The sequence below is a fragment of the Nelumbo lutea genome, chromosome 1 (genome assembly GCF_056320005.1).
Source record: "Nelumbo lutea isolate HS-2025 chromosome 1, American lotus-T2T, whole genome shotgun sequence".
In the NCBI taxonomy this organism is placed as follows: domain Eukaryota; kingdom Viridiplantae; phylum Streptophyta; class Magnoliopsida; order Proteales; family Nelumbonaceae; genus Nelumbo; species Nelumbo lutea.
Window position 1 is genome coordinate 142630911 of NC_142684.1, and position 23698 is coordinate 142654608.

The 23698-nt window shown below is 35.2% G+C and overlaps 1 protein-coding gene and 1 pseudogene across 2 annotated transcripts; one reads left to right on the forward strand and one right to left on the reverse strand.

Annotated features, from left to right (window-relative positions):
• Positions 1-3345: 3345 nt before the first annotated feature.
• LOC148878034 (uncharacterized) lies at positions 3346-4780 on the reverse strand. Of its 2 annotated transcripts, none has more exons than XM_088966281.1 (3): positions 4612-4780; positions 4192-4432; positions 3346-3917 (listed from the first exon to the last, which is right to left on the reverse strand). In XM_088966281.1, exons 2-3 carry the CDS (start codon positions 4361-4363, stop codon positions 3643-3645), a joined length of 447 nt encoding a protein of 148 aa, XP_088822407.1. In that variant the 5' UTR covers positions 4364-4432; positions 4612-4780; the 3' UTR covers positions 3346-3642. The 2 variants fall into 2 exon arrangements, with proteins under 2 accessions (XP_088822407.1, XP_088822406.1); XM_088966280.1 differs by having other exon boundaries at positions 4192-4478.
• A 4497-nt stretch (positions 4781-9277) lies between these two features.
• Positions 9278-23489, forward strand: LOC148878035 ((-)-germacrene D synthase-like; annotated as a pseudogene).
• The last annotated feature ends 209 nt before the right edge of the window (positions 23490-23698 follow it).

The window sequence follows — 23698 nt, forward strand, 5'->3', positions numbered from 1 at the left end:
AATTAAATATTTTATAGATTATTTAAATATTTATCATAACTAGATTTTAAATAGTTAGAATAATGGAATTAGTAATAAATTTAAAAAAGTTCTTCAAAGTAGAAAAATAATTATAACATAATATTGAAATTAATAAGAACTTAATATATTACAAGATTAATAATCAAATTATGTAATGATAGTATAAATTATGATTTTATAGATAATTAAATTTAATAAATAATTAATAGTTTAGAGTTTAAATATTTTACATATTATTTAAGTATTTAAATAACTAAATAGAAAAATATTTAACATAACTAAGTTTTAAATAGTTTAAATAAAGAAATTATGTAATAAATTTAATAAAATTTTGAAAAGTAGAAAAATAATTATAACATAATATTGAAGTTAATAATAATTTAATATTTTACATAATATTATATGTAACTAATTTCACTTTATTAATAATAATTTTAAACTCTTAATCTATATTTATTATATAATTATATATACTAAAATTAATATTTATTGTACTTTAGTAATTATTTATTGTTTTTTCTGATAAATGTATTTTCAATGATTATGTATAAATTTATTTTGTTTGGTTATTTAATAGAAAACTTTCAACAATTATTGGAGATTAAACTACTATTATTGAATTATTGTACTTTTTGTATTTATTGTATTTTTGTTATAATTTATTGATTAATTAATATTTATTAGGGATTAAACTATTATTTGAGATTATACTGTTTATTGACTAAGTTAATATATTTTTAGTACTTATTGTATTTTTATAATTATTGTAATATTTTCAATAATTTTGTATTTTCACTATAAATTTTTAATAATTATTGGAGTTGGTTGGGTCTGGCCGTAGGGTATTTGGCTTACCAAATTGACCTAGTCAGGTTGGGGAGTTGGTCAACTGAAACCGATTGACCTTTTATGAAAATTGACCCACTCAAGTTGTATCGGTTTGGGTCGGATTTCACAAAAGGTCAATCGATTCAAAAGATTTAAACTTAAAAATTAAATTAAATTTTAAAAATTACAATGCAAATATTAAAAAATAAATTTAAAAATTAGATTTATGAAATAAAACATTTTAGACTGATCCAACTTGGTCAAATTGGGAAAATTTTCACTTTTTCATATTAAAATTATATTTAAAATATAAATTACAAATAAATATCCATGGTTAGGTCGTTTGATTTTGGTTGGTTTACAAATGGCTAAAGTGAAATTGATCCAACTTGGTCGAATTGGGAATTTTTTGAACCAAAGCCAATATAAAATACTAGAAAACCAACCAACTCGGGTCAAGTTAATCGGGTTGGTTGATTTCATAAGTTTGACGAATAAACATAACTAAAATTAATTATTGTTATTTTGTATTATAAAAAATTTATTAAAAGTAGTATATAAAATATGAATAATTATTAATTATTTAAAAAGTTGAAAATATAAAATAATTGCATACTCTTATGTGTTTCTATTAGGGTCATTTACTAGAATAGACCTTATAGTTTTACATATTTACTTAAACCTACCTTATAATTTTCATTTTACTAAAATATCCCATATATTTTACAACTTATTTACTTAATCAACTTTTTCATTAAGGAGTGTTTGTTTTGCCATTAGGCCCACGATTTTTTATTCCAAAACTACCCTTACACTTTTTTATATAGAAAACAAAATTGGCCAAATATAGCCAATAGAGTGGTCGTCCATATTTTATTAAATTTTTTTTTTAATTTATTTAAATGAACATTAGGGTCAACATTGTCATTTTCCACTATCATTTAATGGAAGATTGATTAAATCAGTTGTAAATTATAGGTGGTGTTTTAGTAAAATGCTAACTATAGGGTAGATTTTAGTAAAACCATGAAACTATAAGAGTATTTTAGTAAATAACCCTTTATATTATTTATCTTTTGCTTAATAAATCACGTACATTGCACGGATCCATGCTAGTTACTTTTGTTAAAAAGAAATCTGTTTTTGTTTTGCAAGATTCGTATTTATTAGATCACACATAGAGACGTAGGTTGTAATGGAAAGGTTCTTTCTAAATAGAGAAATCCTTTCCATAATGACACTTGTCTCAAATAAGAGGAGTGAATTCAGCCAAGAGACGTTGAGATGCTTCACATCTAACGTTCTATTATTCTCCTCTATATATAGGCTCAGTTTGGAAAAGTACAAGTAGAAATATGTAGAGTGCAAATACAAATACAAGATTTAGAAACAAAATAAAAGGAAACACATATAAACAATATAATTTGAGAACTTATGTAAAAAAAGTTTAATTTATACTATATTATTAGCACCGGCCTCATTCTCCCATTCCCCCATCTCTCTTTTCTCCTCAAACCTCTCTTCTTTCTCCCTTACCCCCTTCCAGCTCTTTCATTCATTCTCTCTTTCCTCCGGCCTCCTATTAAGCCACATCATCATGGCTTTGCCTTCTCAATCCTCTCCCACCCATTCACGGTACTAAACTCTCCGTTATTTGTTTGTTCACACTTCTCAACCTCAACAGCCATGAACTCTAGCTTTGCAATGAGGTCTTCCTACGACCATTAACTTAAAACAGTCAGAAACTACACAGAGATCGAGAGAGGTGTAGACAGAGTTCATATAGTAACCATATTTTTATAGAGAGATTGAGAGAGGGGTAGTCAGAATCATAAAGAGATCAAGAGAGGCGTAGACAAAGTTCATACAGGTCCATTTCTTGGCGATTTATTTTTGGGAAAAGTACGGAGACACAGGATGCAGAAGTCTCCCTACAACTAGCCCTGTGAATTTGGCATCAATTCATGGTCAGGATGCATTCCCCCTTGTACTTTGGGCCTAATAAATTCTGAGCTGGGCTGATTTGTACTTCTCCCTTTATTTTTTTTCTCTTATTGCTCATTATACTTATTTTTTTCTCTCCTATTTTTCTTTGTTTTTTTTTTTTCTCATTCTGCTCGTGGCGTTTATTGGTTCCTCTGTTTTTTCTTTTGACCAGTTGTGTTTTTGTCTCATCGTCGGTTTGAAGGTGTGTGGACTACTTTAAGTGAACTCTCCGCTCTAATCATGTTTGGACACACGCTCCGTCGCTCAACTCCACTGAACTCCACCTATTGAAACTTAACTATTGTTTCACCTCTGTATTCATTCAGATGGGGTAAAAACCAGTTTATTTTTTGGTTTCTCGATCGCCCTTGATATGTTGTCATCGTCGCTTTGTCCAGCGAACGACGTGAACCACTTTGGGTTAAGAAGACACCCAAGTCAGGTCAGGTCGCTTTAACGGGCCGGTTTAAATAGTACCTATTTTTGTTGTCTATGGAACACGGTTCGGTATCTAATTGAACCCACACGATTTCATTGCTTCTAACTTGTTAACAACATACCATTAGATACCACCAATCGTTACAGACCAAAACAGGGGACGATTTTTACCTTTGAACATTATGGGAAGGACAATGACACTACTGTTCATCGTCTTACTCTTCCTCTGCCTCTGTATTCATCCGAATACACTGGATTTGAAGCCTCGGTGAATCCAGGCGGTTGCTGGTTGCTGGTTGAATAGCTCTGACTTTGTTCATGATGATGAACAGTGTCTGCTGGTTGACACTGTTCCTGATGATGAACAGCTCAAGCAGGGATCATGATGGTGAGTCCAGGCGGAGCAGGGCACAAGCGGCGTTCTCCTTCGCGGTTGCTGTTCCGGTCTTGAGAGCTCTCACCAGGGGCACAGGCGGTGACACCGTTCTCTTGAAGGGCTGACATATTGTGGATTAGTATTAGAAGGGCGTTCTGCAATGCATCCACAGTGGTTGTTAACTCATCAGTCTCATAAACCCCTGCCGCGACTGGAGGATGTTGATGTTGAGGATCACCAGCATGAGACTCAGCCTGAGATCCATCACCTGCAAATACAATCTCTTAGAATTTATTTTTTCTAAATGCGAATGTTTGTCCAGATTCGCTGAGCCCTGAAAGGGCCGAGCGTTAAAATCCTCTAAACATCTGTCTGTCTTTCTGTCAAGTGTCTTCATATGGTAGAGAATTCCAACTACTGTCCCCTGTTTCCTTCGTTCTTACTTTATTAGTTTTGCATTTGCTTTTACTTAATGACAAAAAGAAAAAGTAAATAAAAAATAAGAAGGAAAGAAAAGTTATACCTAGATCAATCAATCTTACCTTTAAGATGCATTCCGGGTGTTGGAACTAGAGGAAGCTGCACCGTCGTCGTACTTGGGTTGGAGCTAGGTAGTTGGAAGAAGTCACTCCCACTCCTGGGTCTTTTTCCTCTACTCTGTATCACAGGGCTGCTCGACAGAGTTGGAGAAAACGCGATCGGGTTGATTGGCATTGCTGCGACTTGAGAGTCCACCAGATCGCTGAAGACTCTGTAGTGAGAGTCCGATGCAAATGCGGGGCACTTGGGAAGAGGAAGACGATGAACGGTGTCATTGCCTTTCTCTGATCTTTTTCAAAAAATGTTACCTTATTTTTGTTATTTTATAAAAATATCATCTTTAGTGATATTCAAGACAAAAAGTTACCCTTAAAAAAATGGTTGTAGGAGTTGTTCCGACAAAACAAGGGGGGTTTTCTTACCTCAAAACGTTAAAGACAACCGACCATTCAAGCCTAAAAGGGTCTGCTTTGCTAGAAATATTGGTCGCCGGCGTCGTTTTGATGACCTACCACTCATTTCAAGCATTCCTACCATCCCTAATATGTTGTTGTCATCACCCTGTCGAGCGAACGACGTGATGGCAGTCGGGTTAAGAAGACAATCGTATGCAATCGGGTCGGTCTGTGTTGCCGAGTTGGGTTAAGTTTATATATGTTGTTGTAGTGTGTGTTTCTAACAGAACCCGGTTCAGTTGTGCTGCCGATTTGGTTTCCAATCGAACCCGATTTTATTTAATAGTTACTGACTGATTAACCAATTACTCATTATTAATTAATAATTAGTATTCATCAATTATTTTTATTTAGGTTGCAAATTACTAATTGTTAATATATATTTATATATCAATTAAATCAATTCGATTTACTAATTAATTAATTAATTGTTGTTATTATAAATAAAAATCCCAATTAATAATTAGTAATCAGTAACTAGTAATTAATTTTTATTAATTAAATAAATTTGGTTAACTGATTACTTAAATGTTAATAACTATTATTATAACTAATAATAATTAAAAATAGGAAAATCCACAATAATTATGAAAATGAACATTAATTGCAAATTAATTCTGAAAGATATTTTGGAATTAATAAAAAATACTAGCAAGTAGTTTTAATTAATTTTCCGTAATTACTAAAAATAAACTGGGAATTATTAAAAAATTGATTAACTTTTTATGTGAAATTTATTGAAATATAAATGAAAATTGTTGAATAATTACTGAAAATGAAAAAAAAAAAATTACTATAAATTATCCAAAAAAATACTGAAAATACCAAAAATGCAAAATAATTTTAAAAATGAATTTAAAACTATTAAAAAACACAAAAAGGCATAAAGAATTAAAAATTACTAATAAAATTACTGATATTAATGAAAATTTTCAATATTTCAATATTAATTTTAAATTTTATATGAAATTAATTAAATATTACTATTATTATCTAAAATTGACTATAATTATTTTTAGAAAATTATTTCAATTACAATAGTTGAAATATCAATTGGTTCTAACTTTTCAGTAATTAATTATTCATCAATACAAAATTTTGGAGATTAAACCATTATTATTTATTGGAGATTAGTTTATTAATTTAGTTGAATTAAGAGTGTTCATGGATCGAGTTTGTTGGTCACTCGGAACCAATTAACCATTAGTTAAAACTGGCCAACTCTAGTTATATCAATTTGGGTTGATTTTTGGTTTAGTTGGTTGGTTCAAGAGACTTAAACTTAAAAAAATTAAAGTTAAGTTTAAAAAAAATATAGTGTTATTATTAAAAAATACATTGAAAATTTTAAATTTATAATATAAAATATTTTATACTAAGAAATATGGGAATTTTCCCACTTCCCCATATTAAAAATTTATTTAAAATATAAAATATTAATATATATTTATGGTCGTTCGGTTCGATTTTGATTTCTTAACAAATGGCCAAACCGAAACTGACACAACCTGGTTAGGTTGGGGAGTGGTTGAACCTAAGCCAACCAAAAATACTAGAAAACCAACCAACTCAGGTCGAGTTGGTTCAGGTTATTCAGTTTGGTCAGTTTCATCGGTTTGATGAACAACGCTAGCTAAAATTAATTATTATTATTATTATTATTATTGTTATTGTTATTATTATTATTTTATTATTTTATTGTTGTTGTTGTTGTTGTTGTATTGCAAAAAATATTAAAAATAGTATATAAAATATAAATAATTATTAATCATTTAAAAAATTAAAATATAAAATAATGGTCCATTCTTATGTGTTTCTATTGTTTAATTTTCGTTTAGTAAAGCCCGTGTGTCTCATGGGTCTCCGCTAGTTAGAGCATAATTTGGGAAACTGGGTTAGACACAAGGCAAAGTGGCAAATTGAGGCCTAACATAAATCTTGGACCTTGGATTTGGGCCCAACCCAACTTGATAACAAGGCCTAAGTTTCCCAACCCAAGTCCAACTTTAGACAAATAGGACATAGGGGTTTTTGGTATAGTGGTGTTGTGTTTTGATTTAGGGGTCACCTCAGTGCTAGGTTTAGATGACTCAAACTAAACAAATATAAATCACATATGGTAATTGGTAACCCCTTTTGAGGTGAAACAGTTGTAAAAAAATTGCATTGTAAATGAAAACAACAAATCAATAGGTGTTGTGTGTCCGTTTAGCTCTAAATCACCCAAATTGAGTACCACACATCTTTACCCTTTAGGTAGGATATAAGGTCTTTCAAGATGTATGGTACAATGGCTTGCTCGTAGGGGTTTTTCATTATATGGTCACTCCCAAATTTAGTCTGGTTTGGTTTGGCCTTAAAGCAATTTGGTTTGATATGAGAATTTGTTAAAGTACCTTGATTACATATAAGTGTTGAGGTAGAGTTAGAATTCATCACATGGATGGCCGAACCATGCTAGATGGTTGGCTGAAATTTTAAACTTTTTTCTAACCTTTTAGGGAACCAATTCCACAGTAATTTTGAAATCTAAAATTTCAGGATCATTCTTGCATTGAACCGGACCATATTTGAAACCAAAGAGTAGGGAGATTATACTTGATACGGAGAGCACAAGTCACAGCTCCCAAGGTGGTATGTTCATGCCCAATATCAGCCCTAAAACCGGCTTCCAACTGAAGATGGCACAGTGTACAGAGAACTAATTTAGCAACACTTGATTTTAGCAAATTTGCTATTCAACATGCTTGGATCGAGCAGGGTAATTGAGTGTGCTATTCTTCTATGTTTTCCTTGAAAAATAAAGAATAAAACTGATCTAAATCGGTTCTTGAAAGCCTAGGTCATTTTAGGGTTTCCTGGGAGACAAAAGAGAAGAAGAAAGAACTAGAGATAGAGGTAGTCTTGTCTTGTTTGCCATCTTCTCCTTTTATTTCTTAATGGAACACACTCCTAATCTAATTAGGATATTATCTAGATCTCAATTGGATCTAGACTCTTTTAAAAATTAAACATTATCCTCTCGAGAATGAAAGGATGAGTGCTCCATACCCAATATCAAACCCAGTTTGACCCAAATCACATGACAACTTAATTAATATTGGGCCTTTGTCCCATTTTCTTCAAAGGCTCACGACCCTAGGTGTTGCATGGCCACTTCAGGCCTAATATTGTATAGCGTGGGACTCCACAAAGGTCTCACTCAAATCCATAAGTGTCTAGCCCCACCTCTAAAAGAGGCTAGGCCAAATTCACTGTTCAGAGAAGTGAACCCCTGAGCCAATCAACATGGACTAAATCTAGGCCCAACATTTACACATAAATGATCCTTGGAATCAGCCAACCTATGAAGACCCAAGGAAATGGCCATGGATGAAGGTGCATTCCACTTCTTTTTATCTAACTTGAAGTCTCAGGCTTCGAGAGCATTGACTTAAGGGGCTGGTTGGTGAACACCAAGATGTTATTGGGCTTGAAAATAAGGCCTCAATTTCCTAATTGAGACCACTAGCACAAAGGCTATTTTCTCTACTTATGGGTATCTGGTCTCGGCCTCATTGAGGACCTTGCTGACATAATACACCGGCCTTTGAGTTCCCTTGTCTTCCCGAACTAGCATCAAGTTGATTGCCTCATCCCTAACCGAGAGTTACAATAATAAGGTTTCTCTCAAGATGGGTTGCGTGAGCAATGGTGGTGACGCGAGGTAGGACTATAACTCTTTGAAGGCTTTCTAGCAATTTTCTATCCACTAGAACTCCTTCAACTTCTTGATGGCCAGAAGAAGGGTATGCACCAGCTATCCGACTTGGACGTGAATCAACTAAAGGCTGTGACCCGGCCGGTGAGCCTTTGGGTTTCTTTAATTGACCGAGGGGGCTCTATGTCTAGTAGGGCTTGTATCTTCTTAGGATTGGCCTCTATGATCCGTTGGGTGACTATAAAGCTTAGGAATTTTCTTGAGGTGATCCCAAAGGCACACTTAGTGGAGTTTAGCTTCACATTGTATTTCCTCATTATCCCAAATGTCTCGCCAGGGTCCGATGTATGCTGGCTAGCCCTTAAGACTCTTCACAACCATGTCGTTGGCATAGGCCCAGACGTTCCTCCCCATCTGCTCTTTGACAATCTTGTTCACCAATCTTTGGTAAGTGGGCTCAGCATTCTTTAAACCAAAAAGCATCACTTTGTTGCAATAGGTGTCATGCTTGGTGATGAATGAGGTCTTCTCTTCGTCATTGGGATGCACATTTATCTGGTTGTAACTAGAGAAGGCGTCCTTGAAGCTTAGTAGCCAATACCCTATGGTGGCATCGACAGGGTGATCAATTCTTGGCAAAGGAAATCTGTCTTTGGGACAGACCTTGTTATGATCTGTGAAGTTAATGCATATGCGCCATTTTCCATTAGCTTTCTTCACCATGACCACATTAGGTAGCTATTTAGGGTAGTGTATCTCTCTTATGAAGCCAACACCGAGTAGTTTGTCTACCTCCTCTCTGATGGCTTTCCAATGCTCCAGTGCAAAGTTCCTCTTCTTTTGTTGAACCGGCCTATAGCTTGGGTATATGTTCATCCTGTGAGTAATGACTGAGGGGTCAAGTCTTGGCTATCAGCAGCGGACCAAGCAAACATGTCGGTATTGGCTTTGAAGAAGCTTACCAATTCGGAAAGTGTCTTGAGGGAGGTGAGACATAACTCATACCATTTTCTCGAGTTTAGCCTTGTTTAGGGGAACCGAGATAAGGTTTTCTACCAATTGGCCTCAACTAGACAGTTCGTCCCTGAGGTTAAGCCCCTCTAGTGGTAGGGCTTATTTGTTCTTGGCTTTTAACGCCGTAACGTAGCACTATTTAAAAACTTGTTGATTTCCCCTAACTACCCCTACACCATGCTCTGTGGGGAACTTCATGGTGAGGTGGTAAGACGAGATGACTGCCTTAAGTGTGTAAAGGGTTGGCTTTCTTGTGATGGCATTGTAAGGTGAACCTATTTTTACGAATAAGAACTCAATCATTCGAGTGACGTGCCGGGATTCGGTCCTTATAGTGATTGGCAAGGTTATCTTTCCATCAAATCTAACAGTTTCTTTGGAAAACCCAACAAGAGGCATGTCAATTGGCTGCATTCAGTTTGGTGTCAATTGCATCTTCTCAAATGTCTCATAGAATAGGATATTGGTTGAGGAGCCGTTGTCTATGAGGATCCATTTCACCATGTATTTGGCGATGTTCATTAACACCACCAACATCATCATGGGACACAAATACCCCCTATAGGCCATCATTTGAGAAGGAGATGAGGTCCTCCGGCCTCAGCCTCTTCAGTGATGGGCTTTGAATGTTACACTACCTAGCATATGCCTTTTGAGACAAGGCAGATGCTTTCCTCGAGGCCAAGCCCCCAACTATGTCTTCAATGACTCTGGCTAGTGGGCAATGAGCGTGGGGCCTGGCATGTGGCTATTGCGAGGATGATGCTAGGGCATTGCCCTCAACATAATCTTTTAAATGCCAGTGGCAAATGAGGGACTCGATCTCATTCTTGAGCTTGTAACAGTCCTTGGTGTCATGGTCGTACTTGTAGTACTTCTTGGGGTTTCCCCTCGGGTTCCTTTTCAACTTGGATGGTCATTTCATGAATTCTTCTTTCCCTATTTGTAATAGTATGTGCGTTCATGAGTTTAGTGGCATGTACTTGTCAAAGGAAAGGGGCCGACAGCCTCTTCTTACCGCCCTTGTTGGTGGGGTCGTCATTGTGGCCACCCCCTTCCTTCCTCTTCTTGTCACTAGGCCTTGCTTTCGGATCTTGGAGGCATTTGTTAGCTTCGGCCTCCTCGGCGGTGATGTATTTTTGGACCTTCTTCAAGAACTTGGCTTTGGTCTTGGGCGAAGTCTTGGAAATGGACTAGATGTGGAGTCTAGGTCAGAGGCCACTGATGGTTGTGTGCATGGAGACCGAGGTGTCTAGGTCCTTGACCTTGAGTTCCTCCTGGTTGAATCTCTTTATATATGCCTAAAGACTTTCCCTATGCTTTTGCTTGACGAACATTAGGGAGATGACAATTTTCTTACATTATCGATTGCTTACAAAGTAACCTAGGAAGAGGTCCATGAACTGATCCCAAGAACTGATGGAGTATGGAGTCGGTGTTGAGAACCATCAGTGTGCTACTCTCTTGAATGTGACCTGGAAGGCTCAGCACTTGAGTTTGTTGAAGTATACGTGTAGGAGCATAAGGGCCTGAAAGCTTTCTAGGTGGTCCTCAGGGTATGTACTCCTATCATAGGTCTCTAGCGTCGGGGCCTTGAAATTCAACAGGAGGGGCTCGGAGATGATGAAATCCATGAAGGCCTCCATCCGACTGAATGAGGCATGGCAACTGATGGAGGTGTTACCCCGACCCTCCTTTACTTGCTGAAGCTGATCCTGAATGGTGCCAATCTATGCCTGAATATCTTTAAGGTGTTGGTCGATGTATGGCATCATTGCTTCATCCTGGTCTTGGTTCTCTCTTGTATGGGATGCGTCAAAAATCATTAAGGAGGTCCCAAAGGTCGAAAAGCAGTGGGGAGAGGTGTGGCGCTAACCTTTCACCCTTGGAGGGGGACTATAGTGTCCCGAGTACCCGTCATTGTCCCATTTGGTTGCCACGTGACGATGCTGATGGTTGTGGTTCCTGCACTCAGCGAGGGACCCCATGGGGTCACCCCCTCAGCTGCTGTTGTCAGATTTTGAAGGGTTAGCCTCCTTCAGGGCTCCCAAGTGCTGGTTTAGTGGGATATGAGTGGACTGCTTTCCGTTGTCTATGGATTCCAACGAGGCGGCCACCCTGTGGTGGCCTCCTACCAAACACCATATATTGTCCAACCGTTGGGCTATGATGTCTAACTTATTCAGGACTAGCTCAAATTGGTCGATCATTATTAAGTTCTGAACTTTAGGAATGGTGTCTTGCTTGTCACCCATTTCAGAAACACTAGTTGATTAGGTTAAATTTGTTTTCATAGGAGAAAGTCTTGAAGACATTTCCCACAAGCGGTGCCAATTGTTGTTGCCAAATATGGGGCCGAGGGCAACAATGTAATTTCTGGTGTCTGAGGCCAACAAGTCCAACCTGCTAAGACAAAGAAGATGTTAGAAGCCCTAGGAGTTATCCTAGGGGTGAAGACTCCGATGGTCAAGTTAGTTGAGATTGTGAGGGGTTGGACCAAACAAGTGAGGAAACTCATAGCTTAAGTCTGTATGTCTTTTCCTCAATGTGGAAGCCCTTTTTATAATTGGAGTTGCCTTAGAAGATGAGCAATTGGGAGTGATTGATAGTAATTGATGATGGATGGCTAGGATGTATCTGGCCAATGCCACATGTCAAGATTTGTAGGTTGGCCATATATGATATATGGTATTTTCTATTTTTTCTAGTATTATGAATTATATTACAAGGGATCAAGGGGTAGAGGTAGAATATGGTGTACATGAGGTCCACCAACCTTGTCACAGAGTTTGTAGTTACACGAGTTTGATCATGTGCATGTAACCCAAGACAACTAACTTGGATTTGATAATGGTATTTGAATTTAACTTTTATGACTTGTATGTAATATATGGCAAATATCTACTTTATATAGTATAGATAAGAAAATAAACCACATGATGATTTGGATTTTAATAAAAAAGCTAGCATACCATAGCAGATGTGAAGCATTGTTTGTCCTAAGTTTAATGAAAATTGAGAAAAAAAACCATTTTGGCACATAATATGATGTTGTTATTGTTTATTGTTGACAAACATATGAAGTACTTAGAAATTGGTGTTGTAAACCATAAGTTGCTAAATAAGAATTTGAAAAGCCAGGGCCTGGATGTGCTACCCATTCTGTAGCCCATTACCATAATATGATCTAGTGCTACCCACTAGATTCTATAGCCACTGTTGGGATTCTAACAAACCCAAGAGAATGATAAAACGATTGGCAAGTAGAGATGAACAGAAAAAAAAGGGAAAATAAAGCACACAAAACACATTTATACATTTATGTTATTTGGTTTATAGCATCTGTCCATGGGGACAGAGGAGAATAAATCCACTAATCAGCAATGGAGATTTACAATTACAATGTTCCAAACTCTCACCAAAACCCTAGCTCCCAATGCACCTAAAATTTACAATCACACACCCTTGTCTCACAAGGCTATTTATATGAGATTTCTCCTAACTGGAATGATCCTCACAAGCTGTTAACTAAGTGTTCTCACACCTCTTGTGAGAACACTCCTATGAATTCAGGTCGTCATTCAAATGCATTGATCACCATCTGTGAGTCTTAGTAGATTATCAAATTGGATTTTCTCGGTTGGCGAGCATATATATAAGTCCTTGATATATTGCAAAAAGTTCTACCTCTTCCACTGATGTCAAAACCTTTCTACCACCTACAACTTGTAAACACTCCAATTGCATAGTTAGAAAAATAATTCTGAAGGAGAAAGAAGAATTAATTTTCTCTGCATCTGTAAAAATAATACAGTCAGTATTCTGCTTATGATGAAGATGCAGCTGGGAAGGAGAATTTTGTATCGGATTTAAATCATATGATTTGGTCAAAATTTGATTAGAAATGGAGTTTGTTTTGTGAACAACCCATAAATTGGAAACATCTGAATTTTTTAAAATTTTTTCGTTTCTAGCAAACCAGATATAATATAATGCAACAACATACCAGTTAAGAACTTTGTAAAAATCATGTTTATGTGTAATTTTTTGTGCCAAACTGATTATGCAGTCAATCTAATTATGGTGTATAGAAGTAGTATTCAAGATAATATACCAAGGGGAGGCAAAAAGAATAAATTGAGTAAAGAAGCAATCAAGGAATAAATGGTTGGTGGATTTTGGATGAGTTCAAGTTGATCTTGGTCTGGCCCAAAAAATTTTGTATTTACTGGAAGATAATTGAAAATGATGTGCCATAAAAGAAGCTGATAACAAAGAAGACAAGATAGTTGCTATATCCATTGAATACAGGATTTAATAGAATTATTCAACTGAGGTAAAGTATCCTGGATTAAGATTTTATAGGCAGATGAAGTTGAAAGTTTACCAGTAAAATGTTTGGTCCAAATCCAAGAGGTAGGAGTGTTAATTGGGATAATAGGAGTTGTAAAATGTGAGATACTTGAATGGTATAAAAAAGAGAATTGGTTAGTGAAGAGTTCCATTCTCTATTTTGGATGAGATCATTAAAAGCCAGGTTAAGAATTTTAGTATTTAAAGGATGATGGATCATATGAAAGGAGTGATTGTTATGGATACAAGGTACTTGGGAGATGGAATCTGTTGAACTTACTAAAACCAGATAACCTACCTCATGAAAAAGACTTTGAATTTTAGGAGTAGTGAGTTTCTAAAAAAAGAACTAGTTTGTGGGATTCTCCGGGGGGAAATTTTTATTAACAAGGTGATACTTTGATTTCCATATTTGAATCCACCATTTATGTTGTTCATTCAGATATCGTCAAGCAAGTTTTTTAAGAAAAATTAAGTTGACTAGCTTGATATCTCAAAATCCCAGACCCCCATGGGTTTTAGGTAAATTGAACTTAGACCAAGAACACTAGTAGCAAGGATATGGTTTAGAATTTGATTTACCCCACTAGAAATTTCTGATAATAGAATCCATGGCAGAAATTGTTTTTTTGGTAACTAAATTAGAGTCATAGCATGATTGGGAATAGAATAAAGCATAGATTGGATAAGAATTCTCTTACCCGCTTGACTAATCAAAGAAGCCTTCCAAGCATTGAGTTTATTCTTGAGATTTTCTAAAAGGAAAGAGAGTTGATTATGTTTATTTTGTCCCCAAAGAAAAGGAAGTCCTAAATATTTAGAATTATCATGGAGATTCTTCATTTAGAGTGGTCTCCTAATCATTCTTTGGTGACAAGGGTGGATATTTTTTCTAAAATAAATTCCAATTTTTTCCAGATTGATTAATTGTCCTGAACAGTTTTGAAAACGATGTAGGATGATTTTCAAATTATCTAATTCTTCTCAATGACTTTGAATGAATAACAGAATATCATCAGCAAAAAGGAGGTGAGAGAAGGATCTCTGGAAGATAACTGAAGTCCTTGGAGTTGGTTTTTAAGTTCATCTTTTTGAATCAACCTAGTTAGGCATTCCGTGGCAAGGATAAAAAGATAGGGGGACAAAGGATCACGAGTTTAAAAAACTATTGAGTTTGAAATCCTGCATGATCTAGATTAACCACAAGATTGGATAAGCCACAAGATTGACTATGCTGCAAGACCCACCTATCTACAAGATCCAATATACTTCAAGACTAGATACTAGTGATCTCCACTCGTCTCTATAAGTTCATATAGTAGGCCCAAGTTCTGCTCCACCACAGACCATTATGGAATCTTTCTCAAGTTTTTCTCAATTTTGTTTGGTTCATGTCAAGGAAAGGTCACAACTGGAATTCAAGGCACTAACACAATAGTCACATATCTAAAACATGTTTCGTAGATTGTCATTGATTGGGTCATACTTGGGACGTATAGTTATAGCATCTTATGGTTAGCAAATTTGTTTTTTTTTTTTGTAATAATATTTTTTATCCCCAAATTTTACTTCAAGTGGAGGGGTAGCCACCTTAAATTTTATCAACCATTATCAAAGGGAAGAAAAAAGATTACAAGGGAGTATGTAACCTACCTTGCTCCAAGCCCAAGACATAAATGGCTCTCCATTATAAACTCAACTATACCCCTTATAATGAAAATCCAAAAGCAATTAAAACTACAAGAAGATACTTAGTCACAAAACATTCCTTAGAGGATACTAATCAATTTGGAAACAAGGAATACACATGATTTTCTCTAATCAAATTCAATAATTTAGTAGTAGGGAAGGATTTTTTTCTCAAAGACAATAAATCCTTTTTCTTTCATAACCAAATTTGCTAAACATAGGGATGGAAATTTTCCCTGTAAAGCCAGGGTCCTGCCCCAAATGGGGCGGGTTTTCTCTAATCTTAAACAGGATGGGAAAAATATTTTTTCCCTGAACCGGGGATAGGGTAGGGATAGGATTTACATATAATTCCTTGAACCTGCCCTGAACCTGATGGTCCTAGATTTAATATTATCTTAAAAATATCTCTAAGTTTTTCCCAATTTCTTAAAATCTTAGGATCCCATAATTCTATTTCTGAAATACTCCCAAGTTATCATAATTCAAATCCTAAAATACCCCCAAATTCTCATAATTCTATTTATAAAATACCCACCACATATATTATTTTCAGGGATTCCCCATACCCAATGGGGAGTGAATACCCAACCTCCAACCCACAAACTATTCCCATAGCCATACCCAACACTCCAGCTGTGTATTGATGAGAATATCTTTGGAAGAGTTTGCGCGTAGGAGGTATGAGTTCAACAGATTTTGAATGTTGTGTCCTACAATTTACACATTCTTTTTTGTTTTATCTTTTTGGTAGGACACAATATACACATTCTCATTTTTGCCAGGTTGTCTTACCAATGGGTCAATATATTTTTTAATGGTACTGAAATATGAAATACAACATCCAGGCCCATTTGCATTCTCCTTTGGGCCATTACTCAATAATGGTCCCAACTCTCCAAGGTCCAAGGAGAGGTAGACTAGGTAGAAATGTTTTTCTTGAATTTATATTCTTACATTTGTTAGTTTCAGATTTTATTTTTACATCAAACAATGACTTTATAGCTAAGATTCTCAATCCAATCCAAATCTTATCAAATCAGATTTGTACATCTATTATAATTATTGGATTGAACCAATCTTAAATAAATTGGTTCATATTCTTATTGGATTGAACCAATCTTAAAACCAAATTTTCAGTAATCCAATATTATAATTATTGGATTGAACTCAATAAATTGTTTTGATTTTTTCTTTTTCTTCGTTTCATTCTTTGTTTCTATTCAATCTTCGTTTATTCTTCCTCTAAAATTGCCAATTACTCCAACCTTCATTCTCTCTCATATAAAGTGGGGATCATATCAATTTGCTACCTACCTTCCCCCTAAATGAATAACCTTACTCCCGCCTCATTTCTCTTTTGTATAAAATGGGATTCACATCATTTTACTTCTTACAAACAAAACAAGGTCAAATCTGAGAAAAAAAAGGCTAAAACAGGACTCACACTTATTTTGTTTGCACTCCTAAATTTGCACTACAACCAAAAGGATCCTAAGGCTCAGTTTGGAAAGAATATAAATATAAATACATACAAAATAATACAAAATACAATATTTTTTTACTCTATATATTTGCATTTGTATTCCTTTCACAGCTTGGGAAGAATACAAATACAAATATATACAGTACAAAGCATACAAAATAGCATGAAGTACAAGGTTTTGCACTTAACATATTTTCCTTTATACTCTCCTTCCAAACTGAGCCTAAGGCTTTGATTTTTCACCGCATACAAAATAGCATGAAGTACAAGGTTTCTACTTTTATAAATCCAACTAGGAAACCTGTTCCTTTTACCATTCATTTTGTTTAATAGAATGCATAATGGCTCTTTTTCTTCCCGCTTCATGGAGGCTACACATCGGAGGGTAGGCCTAAGCATAATGGTACATATATAATAATTACAAATGCATAATGGATTTAGTGGTGGATAACAATAGAGAAAAAACCCAAATGCATAATGGTTTTTTCTTCTCGCTTCCTAAACATTAAAATGCGACAATTCAGTATCCGAACTTTTTAAATGTGTCAATCCAATACCTGTCGTTATAGTTGTTAATCAACTGTTAAGTGGCATTTGAAAAATACACAAATGCCCTTTGAGTTTTATCTAACTTTCTTTATCAACCATTTAAACGTGGACAGAAAAATTAATAATCTCAAATCCTTGCCTCTTCTATTTAAGAAATTTAGGGTCATGTCTCAATGGGCATTGTACACCCCAACTTTCTTAAATAAAAGAGGGAAGGATTTAAGACTTAAATTTTTGTCAACATTTAAATGATTGATACACTCAGAGGGCATTTATGTCTTTTTAAGGATAAATATTAAATTGACACATTTTTAAAATTCAAATGCTAAATTATAACATTTTAAAGTTTAGGGACCAAAGTGGCACTAGGCCCAAAAGTACAGGATTGCCACATTGTCAAATCTTCTGGGGGCTTCCCTAGGTTCCCCTTAGGCTCCGTCCCTACTGTTTTGCTTTTTGCTGAGAAGTACTATAGGAGTACACATTTGCTTTTTGCTGACAATGTATTGACCAACAACACCCTCTTTGCTAACATTAATCTCTCTCTCTTTCTCGCTCATAAACACATAGACATGGATGTGTGGTTCAGCTACGTTAGGGAATTTCATTTCTTATTGTTTTTGACATGTATGATACTTTGTTTATACAGATAGCTAAAGAAACAAGTGAGGAGCATGCTACTGACTTCTGCTAATAAACCATCCCAAATATTGAACTTGATTGACACACTCCAACGCCTTGGATTGGCATATCACTTCAAAAAAAGAGATCGATGAGATCCTAGAACATTTGTCTTCTAATGCCCAAATTGGTTAGTTCAATGACGGGGTTGATGATGATCTCTTTGGTTTCGATTACTCAGACAACATGGCTATAATATATCATTTGGCAATTAAGACAAGGCCTCATTTTTCTTCGGGTTTCATTTTTAGATTTATAATGCATATAATTATGCTACATATAAACCAAATGTTGAAAATAATATTAGTGATGTTAGTGGTAGGAGTGCATTTAGTATTTCATTGTTCAAATTCGAATTTTAATTTGCTCCCATTAAGAGTTGTCTGAATTTGAACCATTTATAGCTGGGCCGAATATGGATCTATAGACCTATCTGATCTGATATATATAATTCAAATCAATTCAATTTGATTTAAATATCTATGTTTATATGGTTATATATATTTAGGATTTATATTATATCTATTAATAAAGTTGATATAAGTGTTGTGTTGTTATTAAATTGCCGTAGGTTTAACTTTCATAGAAGTAATTTTTAATTCATTTTATAAACGAAATACATTGTCATACTATTCAATAACTGATTGCAATCTGGAATTGATTGGAATCTGATGAAAATCTAATGGATAAGAACAATTCGAGTTCAAGTGAAAATTAAATGAATCAAATTTGGATTAATGGGGTGATTATTCAGTAGATGCCATACCTCATCTCATTGGCAAGGGTATGGTAAGAATCTAATCATGTTAGGGTTGGGTTGGGATTGACAACTGTCAATCCATCATGAATTTGGATAATGGTTTATGATAATAATATATCAGGCTTTCATTTGTCATCTATTATTTCTTATTTTTAATTTATTTTAACTAATATTTTATCTTTTATCTCACCCCAAAACAACCCGGGTCAGTCCACTTTATTGATAGTTTCAGACAACTGGACGAGTTTCAAATGGGTTATGTGGCCAACTCGGGGGATCAGGTTAATCCCCGATCCTCTATAAAGGAAAATATGCACGACAGCTTATGTGTTAATGTTTCCATCTATCAACATTTCTAGGGTGCAATTTGGTTTTATGTCTCAACCTGAGCCAGACTGGATTTAGCCGGCATTTTTGCACAAGTTAAGCTGGTGTCCAAAACCCTGGGTTTTTTTTTTATTTTTAGGACTAGGCTTGGGTATAGCCTCTAGTGCTCTGCCCAGCCTAACGTGCATGCGTACATATCTTGATAGAAAGAGATGTAATTAGGGGTGCTCACGGTTAGGTTAACTGAATCGTGGATATTTTTTTGTAATTAAAGTGGTATTATTGATTTTTGGAAAATCGATAATCAAAATCGAACTGAAACCAATTGGTTGATCGATTTGGTTAACTATCGGTTTTTTATTTTTACAATATATATTATAAAAAATATATAATAAAAAATTATAAATATATATAATATTATATTTTAAATAATAAATAATATATCATATATTAAATATATAATGCATATTTATTAATTTATAATATATAAAAATATATTAAATATATATATATATATAATTTACATAAATATATATAAAATATATAAAAATATATGTATGTCAGTTGGTTTCGTTAACTGCCAATTTTCTATATTGGTTAACTGAAACCAAACCAATACCTTTGGTTTTTGTAAAACACCAAATTGACCGGTTCAGTAAATCAATTTTTTGGTTCATTTTTTTTTTTTGCTCACCCCTATATATACATACATACACATACATGCAGAGATGTTTGTATGCAATTTTCAATTTTGAGTTGGACTAAAGGATGGGTTAGGATCCATCATATAGATGGCCAAACTATGCTACATGGCTGAGTGAAATTTCAAAAATTTCCTAATCCTTCCACGAATTGAATTCCCTATGTTTTGAAAAACTGTATTTTTAAGGATCGGTCTTGCACTGAATTGGACCTGATTTGAAACCAACAAAGAGGGAGATGTATACTTAAGACAAAAGAAGAAGAGAGAGAGAGAGAGAGAGAGCAGAATTAAGAGGTCTTCTTGATCAAGTCCGGATCTCCTGCCCACAGCTTCCTACAAACATCCCTACCCATGCCATAAATTTTGGACATGTCCACTAACTTGTGCCTCTTCTTCACATGTGCAGAATTGCATGTGAATTCAAAGGGATGTAATGGGATGGAAATTAAGTCCATCCCGTCAGAATTCACCCATTAACCCAATTAATTTTTTTACCTAAAAATAATTACTTTTCCCTTCCCAAGAACTCTAATAGTCTCATTCTCTCCATTCTATTCTCTATAGCATATTGTTCCAAGAAACTTCACTGGCAACCGGCAACGCGATCACCAACATCTTATTCTCCCCGTACTCCATTGGTTGACCTTCTTCTATTCTCCATAACATCTTGTTCCAAGAGATTCCATTGACATCCGACATCCAATATCCGGAAGCCGACAACTGAGGACGTGCTCACCGATACACTAGTGGTTAAGTAACCTCAACCAATATAGAAAAAATTGAGGGTTTTCCCATCATAGGCTTTGGAATACCATGCAATAGTACAAGAAAACCATCAATATGGGAAAAAATAATGTGAGAATAAATTAAGGAGATTACTGTGCCTAGCCAGAAGAAAACAAAAAATAAGCGAATCAAATAAAACTCAACATAACTACCACTAAGAAGAACCTAGTTGGAAGAACTATAAGAAAAGAATGCTCAATTTTTTCTTGTACTGGTTGCGGTTACTTAACAACCGGTGTATCAGTGAGAATGTCCTCAGTTGTCGACTTCTGGATGTCGTATGTCTGTGGAATCTCTTGGAACATGGTGTTATGGAGAATAGAAGAAAAAGGTTAACTGATGGAGTATAGAGAGAATAAGATGTCAGTGAGCACATCGCCAATTGCTGGTTGCCCATTGCCGGTTGCCGGTGAAGTTTCATGGAATAGTACACTATAGAGAAATGAATGGAAAGAATGAGACTATTAGGATTCTTGGGAAGGGGAAAGTATTTATTTTTACGTTAATGGGTGAATTCTGACAGAATGGACGTCCATCCCATTACATCCCTTTGAATTCACATGCAATTCTGCACATGTGAAGAAGAGGCACATGTTAGTGGACATGTGTCCAAAATTTATAGCATGGGCAAGGATATAGGTAGGAAGCTGTGGATAAGAGATCCGAACTCTTCTTGATCAGTTTGCCCTGTTTTTCTTTTATCTCTTTATGGAGCACTTCTCCTAATCAAATTAGGAGATTATCCAAATCTAATTTAGATCTGAACTCTATTAAGAAATAAGCATTATCCTCATATATGCTCTATAACCATTTCCAAACTCATATTCGCCCCATGCCACAATTTAATTAAACATATTAATTATGGGTTTTAGGCCCATCAGCTATACGGCTCCGACCCAAGGGTGTTGCATGGCCAACTTATGCCTGATTTATATGACGTGGGGCCCCACAATGACCTCACATAAGTTCACATGGCTTTGGCCTAACCTCTCTGAAAAGGCCTGATCGAATTCACTATTAAATGCAGTAAACCCCTGAGCACATCACTATGGGCTCAAAATGGGCCCAGCAATTACACTTAAATGATCATTGAATTCAACTATCCTATGAAAATCCAAGTATAATGGACTTAAGTAAAATAAAGCCCATCAGGTAATTAGCCCTCAATGGTCTCTTACACTTAACCTCTCGGCCCATAATGATTAAACACTGCACGACAAGGAATGACCTCTCCCTTAGCTATAAAGTACAATGTCACATTCTCTACTCAGATGGATTCTAGGAATTAAAACCTTTTGTAAACATTTTTTTTCATAAAACATAAATATATTTTGCAAAACCAAATCTCAAATACTGTTGAAATCAATTACTGATAGTTTAGGTTTCCATCAGAGAAAAGGTAAACCCTATCATTCACTTTGTTTGACAAAGAAGTAGATCCTATCACTATGATCACCCACTTAAGTGAATTCTCAAACTGCCCCAACATACCCAGGTTTTGACCTACAATGGATCTCACTGATTGGCATATCAAAGACAGTCAAATCCAACACCTAGTACAATACCATAAACAAGTCTAGGGGTTATGTCTAACTTTCCGATTTTTTCCATCAATCTCCGAGGCCCAAGGCATAATTGGAAAATGATTCACGTTCAGGGTTTCAACCAAACATACATTGCATGTACTTTGGGTCTAATCCTAGTAGTTGAGACAAGCTACCCCAACTTCATTGGCAACACATCAGTGTCATCCTTGGTAGGATAAATTCTCCAAGTCTATTCAATGGCTAAGAATGTTGTAAATTAATACGAGTCTCATAAGTGTTCAGTTTAAAGGGTAATTTCACAGAAACATACCAATATCAACATGAAACAATAATGCACTTTTATTCATTTACAATAAATGAATAAAACCTAGCCCTAGTTTGGTTTGAGCTCAAGCTTGGACGCAATATTTAGGATTGGCATTAGGTTGGCTTAAAACCTGGCCCTATTACATCCAACTTATACCTCTACTTTTCTTTTTTTTGTTGGTCAAGCAGATGTATTCAACAAATTCCAAGATGAACATGGAAAATTTAATGATAGCTTAACTAGAGACATACGAGGCATGCTAAGTTTGTATGAAGCTGCACATCTTGGGATATGCGAAGAACTTGTAGATGAAGCCCTTGCTTTTACCACAGCTCAACAAGTAATGCATGCCCTAGAGCAGCCCTTCCACAAAGGCATGCTTAAGTTAGAGAAACGACATTACATCTCTTTCTATCAACAGAATGAAGTTTTGCTAAAGCTCGCAAAGCTGGATTTCAATAAATTACAGTCATTACATCTCAAGGAACTAAGCCAAATATCAAGGTGAGTGAGTGAGTTTCTTTCACTATTCTCCCCTCCACAATACACTCCCTCAAGGTAATTAAGTTCTAGCTAATTCAGGCTTGTTTATATCCATCTTTATTAAAGGTGGTGGAAAGATTTAGATTTTGCATCAAAGATACCATATGCTAGAAACATAGTGGTAGAGTGTAATTTTTGGATGACGGGAGTGTATCCAGAACCTCAGTACTCTCTTGGTTGGATGATCCTAACCAAAGTAATAGCCATGACTTCAATTCTATATGATACTTACGATGCATATGGTACATTTGAAGAACTACAGCTCTTTACAGATGCAATGGAAAGGTTTGATATCAAGAGAAGAGCGACCCTAGACTCTTACACTCTTGAGACCCTCAAGAGATGCAAAGAAATAAAGGTGGAGTCATGTAGTGAAATAAATGTTCCTATATTTGCATGACCATCTTGTCTCAATCGATCAATATGAAATATCAAAAAGTTTTGAGCTTTCCTATCATAACATTAGGGCATTGTTCATATATCATGAACTGTCCTTGTACCATTATCTTGTCTAAAATAATCTATGACTATAAATGGATCCCAACTATGTTCCCAAATATGTTTTTCTGTTATTGTTCTTTCTATGTAGTTTTTCTTAATTTATAAATT